The following is a 15,354-nucleotide window of genomic DNA, read 5'->3' as shown; positions in this document are numbered from 1 at the left end:
GAACAGTCAGAATAAAAAGTACTGGGTGTCCTGAAGTTAACACATAATTCTATAAATTGGGGTCAAAATGATTTACTTATTCATACCATCTGATCTCATCTGTCAATTATCAAGGATTTTGCAATACTGTATACTTGCTTTTTAAGGAGAGACAAGCTGTGTCTTCTCTTCATTTGTGAAAGACCCAGATAATTAACAGGAAAGTATTTTATTCGGCAGAAGGTTTCTAACACCCTGGTTTCTGTTCATTTGTTTTTTGTTGTTGTTGTTAATTTTTGTTTGTTTGTTTTTTTGTTTTTATTTTTAATAGCTCATAAATTGATCTTATCCCATTAGGAAAATTAACTTGGTTCTAAGAGTGCCAACTGAACTTTTTGTTTTCACACTATGGAGCAGAACACGGGTTATGTTTTTTTATTACACTCAGAACAGCATGACATATGTGCTGTATGTAATTATTATATTAATCTACCTAGTAGAATCTCTTCTTGTTTGTGGATACATAATCTGAACTAGTAAAAACTCGGTCTCTTTTTTGTTTTCAATTCTTTGAAGGAGTGGAACTTTGAGGCAATTGATACTGCTGATTCTGTGGATGAGACAGGATTATTGGAGATGGAACCTATAAATGAACTTCATGTTGGTGGGAACGTCAGTCTGAGTTTCATGTCAAAAATTCATGACTGTGGACAGCCCTTTTGGTATGCTCAGGTAAGATATGCTCAAAGTACATACAACCCTGTGGTGAAACTAAGTGAGAGACTCAGTGTTAACTATTAGCAGTAAGATCTTACAGGTTGGTACATCTCTTTTCTGTAGAATTCAATCTTTTGGATTTATATTCACTGTGTAGTAACATGTGAGTCTATGGCCTGCAGAACCAGAGCTGCGTAAGAGTAGGAGAGCATCAAAATCTATTACTCAAGTTCTGTTATCCTGGACTTTTGGGTAGGACTGATTAGACCAACATCACCACTTCAGTCATTTCATTTTTACAGTGATAATCATTAAGGCATTTTAAGGGAGTTATTGTATGCAGTTTTATTTCCACATTGAGTGAAAATATTCAGGCTACATGTTTTGTTTCTGCTTCTTCAGGATGCCAATGGAAAAATCTGGAAGCTGGATTTGACTTTTTCAAACACAGTGAGTTTATTTTCACTTTGTATTTCTTCAAATCCTTCATAGTTACTTGTTTTAACTACGTGAGATGCATGTACAATGAAATTTGTGTTTAGTGAAGTTGCAGAGTTGAAAATTTTAGCATTGAAACAGATCTTTTTTCTTAATTTTTTTCTTCAATAACATTATTGATAATCCTGCACAGTCAGTATAACCACAAGGAATAGATGACAAAGGTAAAATGAGAGCAGAAATTTTTGCTCCTGAACATATTGAAGTTAATGGGAATATTCCCTTTGATTGGAATAAAGTTTTAGGGCAGCAGTTAAATAATGTTCCAAGAACTTCATGATTAAAAAGAATGACTAAGACATGCTATAAATATTAAGGTGAATGTGACAACAAAAAGTAGAGTCCCTTGGATGATTAACAAAATTCCCAGGTATTATAAACCCTAGGCTTGACAGTATTTTCTTTGCCTTTAGAGCAACAGCTCTTTCCGAAAGATGTTAATTCTAGACTTGAAACTTCTTAATGAAGTGGGTATGCTATATTTCCCTTTATTTTCACGTAGAAAGTGATGGCATTGAAAGTGAACTTAATGTTCCTGTAATAGTTTGCTCATGATCTTTCCATGAACATTTAAGTTAGAAAAACAAACCAAAAAAGAATTGCCTATAGGCAGCTCACAACTGGCAAACTTTGTTCACGTAACCAATACCTGCCTGGATTTTTCAGGTTGACTGTAGCCATGGCTGGTAATAACTTCTAAGTCCAGCTCTGGCACGTAGCAAAATTTCTGTTGTTCTGTTTCACATGGCAGACTCGTGACCCAGAGTGCCTCTGCACCTTCCACTCTGGAAAGATTGAGGCCATGAGTGTCTCTCCTGTGACATACCTTATGGCCACCACTGCCCTTGACCGTAAGTACACTGTTCCTTTGCTCTTATACCACTTTGTTTTTTTCAGAACAATGATGATTGGTTTACAACTATTTTGTTTTGAACAAATTGTGTATTTGCTCTTCAAAAACAACTTTACAGACAACTGTTATTCCTGGGATTAATTCTTTTACGGTTTGGACAAATCATTAATGTTTTGAAGTAATACTTTTGGATTGCCCCATCATAAAAGCCTGGGATTTTAATAGGAAAAGTTTTTAATGGGAGGCTTTGTAAATCTTGTTTGTTCTGAAGGAACAGCTGGAAAGATGAGACATTTGGTTTGAATAACAGCATTCGTATTCAAGCCTCCAGACTGATAAGTGTTGGGATCTTTGTTTTGTAAGGAACTACAATTCTTACAAGTCATTGTGAATATTAATATTTGTGTCTTTTTTTTTTTTTTTTTAGGAAAAAGCAATAGCTATCTCACTCTCAATAACAGATAATATTTTAATTACAGATATTAATTTAAGTTATATAAATATTGCTGTTTATGCCTCTTACTGCGAGCCTTAACATAATTTGATTCACAATGTCATTTACAATGCTTAGAAAATGCTACAAGATCTTTAACTCAATTACTGTCATCTGTACCTTGTCATTTGTCTGTGTTATAAAACATAGATGCATGTCTAACCTGAAGACAATCTTGTAACAGTTGAGCAAATTACACTTAGGATATTTGCCAGCTAGAATGGAATTTAATGCAAACCAATGTGTGTCTACTAATCTGTCTCTGGAGAAATTGCATTTTCTTTGGTAAATCTCCCATTTCCATCCACTTAAGCATTTTCCATCCTAGGCAGTTTCAATTGTATCATCTTTTCCTACGTTAACTGTACAGATTTCCATAAGAGTAATCCACAGTTCTGTGATTACTCAAAAATTACCCATGGAGGTCAGTGTGGGACTTATTATACACTCAGCCCTTGCAACTCTTGGGAGTGAGATAAAGAGTGAAGTAAGCTTATGTCTTGTTGATGGTACGTGTGGTACTTTGTAACAATCAGTTATGTCTTTCTAGGTGTATGTTTGATACTCAAAGAGAAAAAAATTAATAACCTCCCATACGGCTTTTCATTCAAATAAAAAGAAATTTCTCCATAAATCTTAAACAGGAAGTAACATCGCAAGAAATAAATTCCTATTATTTCCTTTACATGCAGGGTCAGTGCGTATCTATGATTTCGTCAGCAACTGTCAACAGAGTGAAATTCAGTTTAAACAAGGAGGAACAGCATTGACATGGGCACCTCATGTTGTAAGTTTGTGCATTAATAAAAGTTCATGAAGGACCTACAGGTCTGCACACATCAAGAAAAATTCTCACAATGCAAAGCATTAAAGAAGTTACTCTTCAGTCCATGCTGGAATTTACTGTATTAGTATGTATTTATAGATTTGTGTAGTAGTATCTCTATACACAGTACAGTTAGATTTTACTGTGGGTTGTCACGTATCCAACTTTGGGAAATTTTAATATCAGATCTCCATGTGCAGTCTAGGAGGTAATGTTGGTTTGGAGACTAACAACGTCTGTTGAATCCAAGCAGAGTAATTGTCAGTTAACATAATTTAGTTAACGCATTTCAAAATGGCAACCCAGAAAATCCACAAACATTTGGAGATTAATCATAAAAAATTGTTACCAGAAACAATCATTTGTAGAGTCTATCACTTTTAGACCTATTTATTAATTTTAATTAAAGTAGTACCTAGGTATGTTTTTAAAGAAACATAGCAAGCCTGGTGGTTTTACTGCAAGCAAATTTATGGGGTGAAGTGTTTTAGCTGAATTTCCAAGGCAAGGACAGCACTGGGACTATACTCCTGTAACAGGTATAGATAAGCTGCCAAAATGCAAGTTAGGTAAGTGACATGGATTATTCTTTGTGCTTTAAGGTAATGTCCAACGTAAGATGAACTACAAATTAATAGGACCCGTGACATACAGATTCTTATTCTAAACTCCTTGATGTACTCTGATTTTTTTTCTTCATTCTTCCACTCAAAGGTAGATCCTAAAGGAAGTCTGATTGCTGTGGGGTTTGAAGATGGTGTTGTCCGCATAATTGAAGTTTATGATCCCAAAGGACTGCCCACTCTTGCAGAATGGCCCAATATGGGAAATGCAGCGATAAAACTGAAACAAGCTTTCAAACCTCATACTACTGTGGTTACAGCCTTGGCATATGATCAAAATGGAGATGTTCTTACCACAGGGGTATGTATCACTTCCTTTGTTTGTTCTTATTAAATGACAACTTCCAAGTTTACTTGAAGTGTTAAGGTGAATTTTGGTCACTGGCAATGCAGTTATACTCCTTTTACTGCTGTTGATTGCTTCTTGTACTTCTCAGTAGTGCCAGTGGAGGAGAAAGATCTGTTTGCATACAATTTGTTTCCTGAAGGAAAGCAACCATGTCATATATATAATTTGTATTTTGAATTACTGGCTTGTTTAATGTGAATTCTGTAACCCCTTTTGAAGATACATTTGGCTTATTTTTTAATTAGTTAAGTAGGATCTTGCATTTACAAAAAGCAAATCTGCTTGTACACCAGCTTGGCACTGGTAACTGCCCAGCACTGTTTTGTGTTACAACAAGATCAGCTGATCACTTTGTCAGTGTGTCTGCCAGGCTTTGAAATTATTTCTAGTCAGAGAACTGAAAACAAGTGAAAAGCTGCATCAGAGATCAAAACAGGAAATTCAGACGACAGTTTGGGAACATCAGAATGCCTGGCTGTGAACAGGTATACCTCTGACATAGCTCAGGCTATGGCTGAAGATGTGGGCCTAAGCTTCAGGTGGACTCCTGGAGCAATGAGCAAAAGGTACATGAATTGAGATGCCAGGAGAGGTTTACAAGGGCAACTAAGGCACTCTACTTAGCAGCCCAGAGGAAGCTGGGCGAGATTTTTCTTCCCCCACAATGTAATCATTATGAAAATCCAATTCGATATTCCAAGGTACTTATAAGTCCCTTTGTCTAGCCAAAGAATGTCTGAAGGATGTGTTTCACACATTATTTAGAATCATTCAGATGTTTTGTCAGCTTTCATTCAGTAATGATCTTTTTTCCCCTTTTCTTTTCCCCCCTTCAGAGTAAAGACAAAACAGTTTTCTTTTTTGCTGTTAAAGATGAATACAAGCCAATTGGATTCATCTATGCCCCTGGGCCAGTGCAGGCATTACAGTGGTCTCCACCTTCTCACGTGAGTAATGCATGCTTGTCTTTTTCTTTCTCTGCTGTGTCAGTGTTATTTTGAAAAGAACTTTCAGTGGAAACTAGTGAAGGTCCATCACTCTAGTGACATGCTCTATATAACACTGCAAAAGATGTTTTGCTGTTTTTCTGCGCACTGCTTCAGGATGACAGATAGATCCTGCATAGCTGTACCTCTAGTTCAGTTACTTTAGATAAATTTTGGACTTTGCATAAACAAGAGCAGAAACATACATTAGCCACAGATTTTTGTGCAGTATTTTGAGTTACTGCCTTGAACTAACAAGTCTGTGCCTTCTGCCCACATTAATACAGTCATTTGCAATTGTAAACAAAGCTTTCAGAGCACATTAAGAAAATTTTGGGGTGCTTTCCTGAGCCTATGCTCTGTATTCACTGACATAAAGAAAGAGATTCTAGATAATACTTTAAAGTTTGATGTGGTTATGGTAACATGAATTTTTTATTGGTCCAGTATTCTTACTCGAAAGGAAGGTAGTTCATTATATTTAATAAATAAAGTGGCCACCAGGATGCATTATAATGCTTCACAACAGCAAACTTCAACTATTATTGCCTGTTTTTTGAGAACAGATAAAAACTGTTCTCATAATTCAAGCATCAGTATAGTTGGTGGTTTTGTTTTGTTTTTTGCTATTCAAATAAGCACCATGGTAATTAAATACTATACACTTAATGGATGTATTTTTAAGGATGAGATTTTATACAAGAACCATATGAGTCTCCATTAAGTTTTCCATAGCAACTCTAATTTACCCCCTGGCACATTTTTTTGGTTGGGTCAGGTAATCTTCTCTCTGTTCTTCAGATAGCTTGCATTATAAATTCTCAAAACACTAAATAATTATTACCCTCACCTTGTCTATTCTTCCTTACCTGGCATTTTAAGGGAACTATTAAAAAAAGGAAACAAACTCAAGCTAAATAGCATTTGGCAAGATTCCCAGGCCAGTCTTGAAGGTATTAAGGGATTTAAATGTCATAGAAACATACAAACGTTCAAGCATTTATCAAAACAAAAACTCAGTTCCTAACTTCTGACCAGATTTATCTTTAAATTCACCAGACTCCCAGTATATGATGATCCTTCCTATCTAGATGGCAGCAGTATAATAGCCATTTTGCATGTGGCAAGAACTTCTTCAGTTCCTTAGCTTTGCCTAGGATACGTGTGTGGAGGTCACTACAAAATACCAACTCTTATTTATTTCCATGGAAAGTATAACAGACAAAAAGCACAGTACCACTGATAGAGCAAAAAAAAAAACCCAAAACAAAACAAAACCATAGTCTCCACCATTAGCTATGTATTTTCACCAGTGATGAGCAAGAGGAAAAATATACACCAGCAAAGGTAGTGTTTTACAGCTGCTATGACAGCACTGTTGCAAGGAAAACGTTGCCCATTGTAGGGTGAATACACTGGAAGAATAGTACCCACACAAAATAATGAACAGTATATTTTTGTATGGATTATCCAGATGGTATAAAGGCAACTGGTAAATTAGGAAGGGCTCACCCATCACTGACGGTTGAGGCTCACCTGAAACTCCACACAGGAAAGATCTCCAACAAGAGATCCTTCCCCAGTGGTGGTCAGCCAGACTCCACCCCTCCCAGTCACACAGTGCATTGCCTTCCCCTGTGCCCCTGCAGCTGACTCGGTGCTCACCTCAGGTGATCAATCAGTGGTTCAGGCTGTGATTCAACAGTTCCCATACACCCATGCAATGCATCTTTCATTGGCTCACACAGATGGAAGTCAGAAGGTGCCAAATCCAGACTGTATGGTAGGTGTGGTAGGACAGTCCAACGAAGACTGGCAGTGAGCTCCGTGATCTTCAGACTGGTATGAGACCTAGTGTTAAAGTGTTGCAAGAGGAAGATTGTCTTCTTCTCTGGCCCGACTCAGGAAGTTTGAGCCTTCAGTTTAGTCAGCGTCACAATGAAGTGGTTAGAGCTGATGGTATGTCTGAGTTCCAGGAAATCCAGGAGGATGACCGCCTTCCTATCCCAAAATAGAGTATACATCACTTTTTCAGATGAGGGCTGAATCTTGAACTTTTTTTTGATGGGGAATTCACATTGCCACTCCATGGGCTGCCATTTTGACTCCAGCTCATAGTGGTGACACCAGATTTCATCACTGATAATCATGCAACGTTGGAAACTGTCACCTTCAGCTTCCCATTGGCTTAGTAGGTCCTGACAAGCTTGCATACAGTGTTCTGTCTGTTCCCAGGTGAGCATTTGTGGGACCCATCTGGCTCAAATTTGGCAGTGTTACCACCACTGTTTCCAATAAACTGAAGCTGATATTCAGCTCTGTACACAGTTCCCTGGTTATAATTCTCTGATTCTCACAGATGAGCTGATCAAGACACTCTTCATTTCATGATGTGATAGCTGTATGTGGCCATCTAGAACATGGCTCATCTTTCACGTTGATGTCACCACTGCTGAAATGCACTGCCCATTGCCTCACTGTACTCACATTGACTGTTTGGTGTCCATAAATTTTCAGCAATTGTCAGTGAATGTCAAGGAGTGCCATTTTTTCCTTCTGGAGGAATTCAGTTCCACACCTTTGCTTCATCTACACTCCCATGTCAGACACCATTTTGTCAGACTGCCCCTCTGCTGTCATCTGTTGCACAGCAACGACATGTAGGGGAAAATTGGTAGGAAGGTTCATACTCTACTCCATACTATCAGCAGCCACTTCTGGTGTCATAGGCCAACATAATAAAATAGGAGGCACTGCTTTCAAAGCAGCCCTCATATAAAAGAAATTCACTGTTTTTTCTGTCTGTATAAGAGTATCCAATCAAATAACAATGCAGTCAAGAGTTAATGCCTCCTGTCTGGAATTTGACTTCGAGAAGTTTCATCTACTGACTAACTTTTCCCCTTTCTCTCAATTCCATTTATACCTCTGCCCATACTTGTATTTTTGTGTTTTCGTGTAGGTGGTGAGCATGCTTCTCATCCTTTGTGAGAATGGATATGTTCTCCAGGTTCCTGCCCCTCTCCTCGAGAAACAGGATACAGCATCCACCTATCATATCAAAAACCTACCAATACAGTACTTTCATTTTTATAGCATTAAATCCAGAATCAAGGTAAAGAAGTCTCCTTTGGAAGAATTTCATGAATATGTTCAGAGGACAAAGCTTCCTCCAAGAGTTTCTACTCTCTGTCTTAAAGCACAGGATTTTGGCTAAGCTTCTTAGAAGGGAAGTCAAGGTGGAGTCCATTTGTGGCTGTATTTCAACATTTGAAAGTTCAATTGTCAGCTATCCTTAATGCTGTGAAATTAGAAACAAAGCTGATCTTAGGCTCAAGAGTGGAACTGCAGTGAGCAGGCTTCCAGTCCGGTGTTCAATCCACTGTTATCCTAGCAGCCTCTCTGGTTCTGTTCTTCACCAGTGATTTCCCTTCTTTCTTTGTTCACTGCTTCTGTATTCTGAGCAGTGCATAACAGAATGTCAGACAAAGCCTAGTTTCTTGTTACAGCTAGGAGGATGTCAGCGTTCAGGAGAAAGATTCTGTGGTGGTTTTCTCACAGGAAGAACCACAAAGGTAGCATACACGTGTAAGAAAAGATTGAATGTATTGTGTATGGTGCTTTTTGTGGTTTTGTCTGTTTGTTTTAGTCAAAAGAGGAGAATATACATTTAAACATGTATATAAGACACATTAAGTCTTAGGAAAATAAAAAATGTTGTCACCTCTCTCCTCTAGTAGAATAGATCAATAATTAATAAGTTGCAACAAGAATCTTTTAGCTAATATGTAAGGAAAGTTGTATAACACTAAGGATGGTGAGGCACTGCAATAGTTTACATAGACCATGGAATCACCGTGGCAGGATATTTATAAAGTGTAGATCAGACAAACATCAACACGTAATACTTAAGTTTTATCTCATGCTACTCTGGGGAAAAAGAATGATCTTTTGAGAACCTTTCCAGGCATTTCTCTATGACTTTCTATCAGATATGTTCTGAGGAGAAACCTGTTCTATAGAATGTATGATACTTGGTTTTGCTCCAGGTGGCTTGAATGGAAAGGGTGTTTTAAAGATTTTATGTGCCCTCCTTTCAGTTTTCAGAAGTCAAGTCTGTTACAGGTTCTCTCTTTTACTAAATGCACATTAGTGTCATATCTGACTTCAGCTTTCCAAGCAATTTTTATTCTTTCCAGAAGTAGCATACTAATAGTAGTTATTATTGGGAATAATCTCTCTGAGGAGTCTCTCTGCTAAAGTCTGCTTCTTATGCAGAATGGTTTCTGTTTCTAAGGACTATGATTTAAATACTTTGGAGGAGAGAAATGGGCACTTCCCATGATGTCTGGTTGATTTCTGCTTAGTTGAAGAAAAAGAAATTTCTCTGGATATTCTGTGTATGTAATGCCAGAACCACCTTGGATTTTGTTTATGAGACTACTGTAGTCAGTAACTCACGAATTGCATTGTTTTCATGTCTCTATGTTTCGCTGCTTGTTGCAACAGCTGGAAGAGGAGATTGCACTGAGAGAGAAAAAAAAGCAAGAGAAGGAAAAAGCAAGACTTGAACGGATAATGCAGCTACAGGAGATGGAAAAGGAGATGGAAGAAGAAGAACCTGAAGAAGAAGAGCCATTGCCATCAATCTACATACCAGAGGAACCCAGCCCCATTCTTTGTGGGTTTTATTCAGCACCTGGGAAATTTTGGCTTTCCTTGGTAAATTGTTGGTTTTTTTTTTCCTCCATGTTACTAGGATTTCAAAATATTGCAACATTCCACTCTCATCCAAGTTCATCCAAGTGCCTTCAAAGATTCATTATTTTAAACCTGCAGCCGCTGGATACCGAATACCTATCGCATTGATGGTTTCAGTGATCTTTTTGAAGTAAATCAGTAGTCTTAGTCCAGTTCAGAAATTTTTCAGCAAGAGCTCTTCTTAAAGATGCCTGAATGGGCACAAAGGCTAGCCTGTTCCCTTGCTAGGGGAAAGTAGAACCTTTAATATACTGATAGGATGGATTCTAATGCCAGTGGTCATTATAGATTTTCTCTATGGATATATAGGTTCTCTAGATGTTTGGAAGTAGTGCTTCTTAAGCTATCCTTAGGAAAGAAAAAAAATTATTCAGAAAATAGCATTTACGTGGCTAGCTGCTTCAGTGTTCTCTTGTCACCATTTCTTTATGGTCTTTCTCTTCAGGGTGGATATGACTCAGGTTTTCTTTATCATTGTGCATTCTCCTCAAATGAGCACCAAGAAGACCCTGAAAACCAGCAAGATGAACCTTTTGAAGTGATACCTATTGAAGACACTGATAACAACCCCATCCACCAGATTTCCTTCAGGTAGAACAATTTAGTGTAAAAGATAACTTTGTTATAAAGCTTGATAAAACTTGAAAAGGAGGAGAGTACACTACTTGCTCCCTTTTTAATGTGCGTCAGTTCTAGCATGCAGGAACCCTTCCTAGTTTTTCTGGTGCCAAATTTCACTCAGTGCTTACTGGAGAACCATGAGAAGCCTCTGCTACCCTTCTAGTTGGATTGTAGATTGTGGTCACCACTGATTCTTTTCACTAGTTAGCAAAGAGAGGACATAGTGAGCTCTCAAGGAGAATATTGAGGGACCAGTCTGGCTCCTTTTTCTAAGGGCATGTACAGGCTTCTCAGGAAGTTCACATGAACTCTATGAATGAAAAAGGTGAGTTATTTTCAGGATCCCAGTGTTAGGGTTCCCTGTAAGGCTAGATGTGATCTACATCTTAGGAGGCAGATTTAGTTCAGACTTTAATCTGCAGCTGCCTACATTCTAGTTGGCTGCTATATGCACTAGATGGAGATTGGGAAGGAAAACTTTTTCTAACCCTGCACAAGTTATTTTCTACACTGCCCAATTTAGGGCTCACACTGGTTCTGTGATACCCAGAAGGTGTTAGAACATTACTGAGAAGCCAGCTGACTTGAAAGGTATGTAGTAATACCACACATATTTTAAATGCCCAAATACTTTGCTGCTAGCTTAAAAACTTGGGAAGAGTCCATTTATTCAGCTAGATTAGCACTTCATTAGAAGTATCATGCTTTGAGCTGTGACCTTCCTTGTTGCAAGTTACTGTTTCTGGTTGCTTTTTGACAGTACCAGCAGACTACTGATGTTCTGCGGGATGCAGAATGGTGCGCTGCGTGTTTATCCTCTCCGAGATAAAGAGCTCTCAGTGAATGCCCTGAAGGAATATTGGTCTTTTAATGTCCATGACAATGATTATGGCCAGATCCGGGGGATCTGCTGTAGTCATGATGATAGGTTTCTGATTACCTGTGGTGGAGATGGAAACATTTTTACCTTCAACATCTTGTATCCAGAGGATGTTCACATAGAGTTAAAAGCCAAAATCCCTCCTCCTAGGGTAAGTCACTAAATGAAAATCCCCCAAACTCTTATTTTTATCCTACAGAGAGTTACAGCTCTGATTCCAGAACAATTCTGAGTACACACGTTACTACCTTATTTCAGTGAATTGGGCCTGTTTACTATGAAGCTACTGCAAATGGCTAAAATACAGTTCAACAATTTGACATCATAGATCTTTCACAGCAAAAGCTGAGGCTTCCCAAAGAATTTGGGAGAAGAGTTCTTGGAAAGCCTTTCCTAGTAAAGAGGTGATATGACTGCATTGCTCCTTTTCAATGTTTTGTGCTTTTTCTCCAAATACATATGGTTTATATGTATTATTCTACTATATTTTCCTGACCCAAAGATGTAATCACAGAATAACTAGAATGAAAAGAAACACAAAGATATGACATACTTAATGTCTCTCTTGGATTTTATTCCAAGAGAGTTATGATTCTGCTCTGTACAGGGATTCCAAAATTAGTGTTGGAAAACGCCAATTGTGCAGCTTCTCAGTGCTTTTGGTACCATTTATATGCAATTTGCAAGTTGGCCTTTTTTTAATTTGCAAATTAGCAAAGCATGATGATAATCCTGTTCCTCTTTAAGTCATTTACAGCATTAGCAGTACTGATTTCAAGGATGTCCAGTAATCTCTGTGCAGCTGTTTACCTTTAGCATGTTTGAAGAGATGACACTGGAACTTGATAACAAACATTCTACTGATACAAAAAGAGAAACACGTCAGCAACGTCACTGTAGCATGTTCTGAATTCATTGAATTTTCCAAAATTACACACATTCTAAAAATTTCTTGAGTGCCCAGAGTGAAACAAAACTAACTTGAAAGAAGCAATTCAAACTGTTAAGGAAGTGCTATCATATGCACTCAGTTTTGTAATGATTGTGCATACAGTATATCTTAGAAATTTGTGTCAACATAAAACAAATTAAAATTTTAAGTATTTTTAATATTAGTCAGTAACTGCTTTTGGAAAGATTCTTAGTGAGGAAGACAGAGAGGAAATCTGGTTTTTATTTATTTGTTTAATTGTTCATGCCAGTTGAAATTCTTGACCTGTACTAGAAGAATATTTAGCACTGAAAATAGACTAAAAATTATTTAAACAAAGTGAAGGATTGTAATCTGTGGTTTCAAAGCTTAACTAGCCCCAGTTTTACAAGTAGTAATTAATGTACAATTATAAAGTATTATATATTTTTAGCATTCTGCATATATGAGTAGCTCTATATAAAGATCTTTATGGTTAATTGCTATTGTGCAGGCTAGCAACGTTGCTTAATGACCATCCTAATAGGGTTTTTCTCCTATCAAAGTAAATCTTCATTAAGTATCTATTTGAGTTTTAAATCATTTGGAAGACTTTTAGAATTCCATCGTAATTAAACTTAATGAGATTCCTAGAGAATCAAATATAAGTCCTCTGAAATTAATCAAGTTAAATTACAGAACAATTTAGTACCAATGTATTCACTGTAGAGTGAGAGGCCCCCTTCTTGTCTTAAAGCATGATTTCCTAAGGAAATGAGGCTTGTGTGACTGCAGTGTCCATCCTTCATTCCTAGCAGCTAATAATTGGGAACCCATTACACAATCAGCAGAAGCAAACCAGATGAATTGCACTTGTAACTTAGAATTAGCATGGGATATGATGTTGCTTGTCAGCCTGGCAGTTAGCAGGGAGAAGAGAATTATATACAGTAGTGGGGTGTGTGCAGTGATGTTATGGGACAGTGAAGCTGGGACAAGCAGTGATGTAGGAGTTAATGTTAATGGGTAGAATATAGGATTTCTGTCTCTGCGCCAAAGAACTCATCTCCATTTGTTCTTTTACATGTAAACAAACTTAAAAATGTTTCTTGTTCTTGAAATGTTACAACCTGATATCTAAGACTATTATTGCAGTACTGATCATGAAGATTCCTTTTGATTTTGTGAGAGGCAATGGGAATTCAATCTGAATGTTTGTAAAAGCTTTATTGTCTGTTAAAACTATTATTGCTTGTTTAAAGGCAAGACATTTTTATTTCAGAGGGGTCTAGAGAAGGAGAAGGCTGCTGAAGACATTCAGGATCCCAATGCTTGCAAGTAAGAAATGCTTGAATAATGATGAAAGAGATTTCCAAACATTAGCAGCTCTTTGTTCAGAGTACATTTCTCTTCTCAACTATTAAGAGAAGGGAGGAGTTGATCACCCTCAGTTTGTGTCATTTCCCCATTTCACACTAAGTTTTTTTCAGGTTTTGCCTACATTTCTTTGACTTTTCTGTGAAAATAATTCAGATATATCACTCTGACACTTACACAGTTCAAACATCACCATGCTTTAGCCTTGAACTGTGTTATCTGAAGTTACATAAGTATATAATAAGATGGCTTCTTTCTAATTAATTTCAGAGTCATTGAGTTCCCTTGACATTTAAGGCTGTCAAGGAAATCTAAAAAGTTACATAAACTGTAATCTTTCCTCTTTTCCACTGAGAATACCATTTCCTTCTTGCATTTTCAGCATTGAGGAAGTCAAGCAGAAAAAGGAGTATGAACGGATCATGAGAGAAGCTGAAGACAAGAAAAACAAAAAAAGGAAGGAGTTAGCTGCACTAAGACAGGAGTTTCTTTCTCTGCTTCAGAAGAATCAGGAGTTGCCAAAGCACATGCAACTGCAAAAAGAGGTCTGTTTGCTTTTCATAAGTCATCTGCTGTTAGAGAAACCGTCTAAAATGCTGATGCCTAACATTAATGTCCAGTGCTATAGGCAAATGTACTTGATTATATTATTTGCCAGGACTTCTGAATCATGACTGATGATCTGTGCCATTTAAGAAGTGTGTGGGGAAAAAAAATGTGGCTTTACGTGGAGATCTGAATAGCTCTTGAAATAAAGGATTGTGTTAACGTTCATGAAGCTCCTGACATCAGTGCAAAAATATTTGTTAGCAAAACCCAGCAGCCAACATAATGTGATGTTGGATTTTCTGTGTTTCTACAGCAGTATGAAATGGACCGAAGGATCTTTGAAGAGCTAAATAGGCAGACTGCACAGAGAATCCAATTAGTGGAAAAGGAACTAGCTTGGGAGCATGAGAAACACTTGATTGGACTGCAGAAATTACAGAATTGGTAAGTACTGCTTTTTTCTACCTCTCCTGTTGACCTTGCCATGGGGCTCATTGTGGTACAAAGTAAAAGAATTTGGGCATTTTGTTGATTCTGTAAGGAAATAAAGATTTCTTATTTTAATGTTCTTTTAATGATTCAGTCCTCATTTGTCTTGAAAAATGCGCAAGAGTATAGACTGATATTTGGGTGTGCTTCCTTCTTTTTAATCCTTGGTCAAAATTCAGATTTGCAAATCAAGGAAGTAGCTAAATTCTGATTTATCTCTATATGAAGAGATATACCATTCTTTTGGGTAGGGAGGAGAACAAGTTTGCTTGGGATTTTGTTAGTAATGGTCAGTAAGAAGGAGTAACTCTTATTGGAACTTTGAAGGGCAACCTATGAAATGAACCTCTGTTTTTCAGGCATGCTGCATGTCTGTCAGTGTAAGTTCTAGAACAATATTCCCTATACACTTCCTCAAGAGCACAGGATTCATTTTTGGTCAG

At 37.4% G+C, this 15,354-nt stretch overlaps 1 protein-coding gene across 1 annotated transcript in view; it reads left to right on the top strand.

The window, feature by feature from the left end:
- CFAP44 (cilia and flagella associated protein 44) overlaps positions 1–15,354 on the top strand; it is a 36,563-nt gene that overhangs the window by 7,067 nt on the left and 14,142 nt on the right. The window contains exons 9-21 of the mRNA XM_065742059.1: positions 556–711; positions 1,099–1,146; positions 1,946–2,045; positions 3,233–3,331; positions 4,085–4,290; positions 5,175–5,285; positions 8,287–8,439; positions 9,834–10,046; positions 10,531–10,676; positions 11,467–11,737; positions 13,779–13,834; positions 14,256–14,418; positions 14,736–14,866. Coding sequence (XP_065598131.1) covers positions 556–711; positions 1,099–1,146; positions 1,946–2,045; positions 3,233–3,331; positions 4,085–4,290; positions 5,175–5,285; positions 8,287–8,439; positions 9,834–10,046; positions 10,531–10,676; positions 11,467–11,737; positions 13,779–13,834; positions 14,256–14,418; positions 14,736–14,866 — 1,853 coding nt within the window. The remainder of the gene's footprint in view (positions 1–555; positions 712–1,098; positions 1,147–1,945; positions 2,046–3,232; positions 3,332–4,084; positions 4,291–5,174; positions 5,286–8,286; positions 8,440–9,833; positions 10,047–10,530; positions 10,677–11,466; positions 11,738–13,778; positions 13,835–14,255; positions 14,419–14,735; positions 14,867–15,354) is intronic.

This window comes from Cyrtonyx montezumae, unplaced genomic scaffold (genome assembly GCF_038088225.1).
Source record: "Cyrtonyx montezumae isolate F1298 unplaced genomic scaffold, pur_monq_1.0 scaffold_3, whole genome shotgun sequence".
In the NCBI taxonomy this organism is placed as follows: domain Eukaryota; kingdom Metazoa; phylum Chordata; class Aves; order Galliformes; family Odontophoridae; genus Cyrtonyx; species Cyrtonyx montezumae.
Note: the sequence above shows the minus strand (reverse complement) of the source record. Positions and strands in the feature narration are given on the sequence as shown.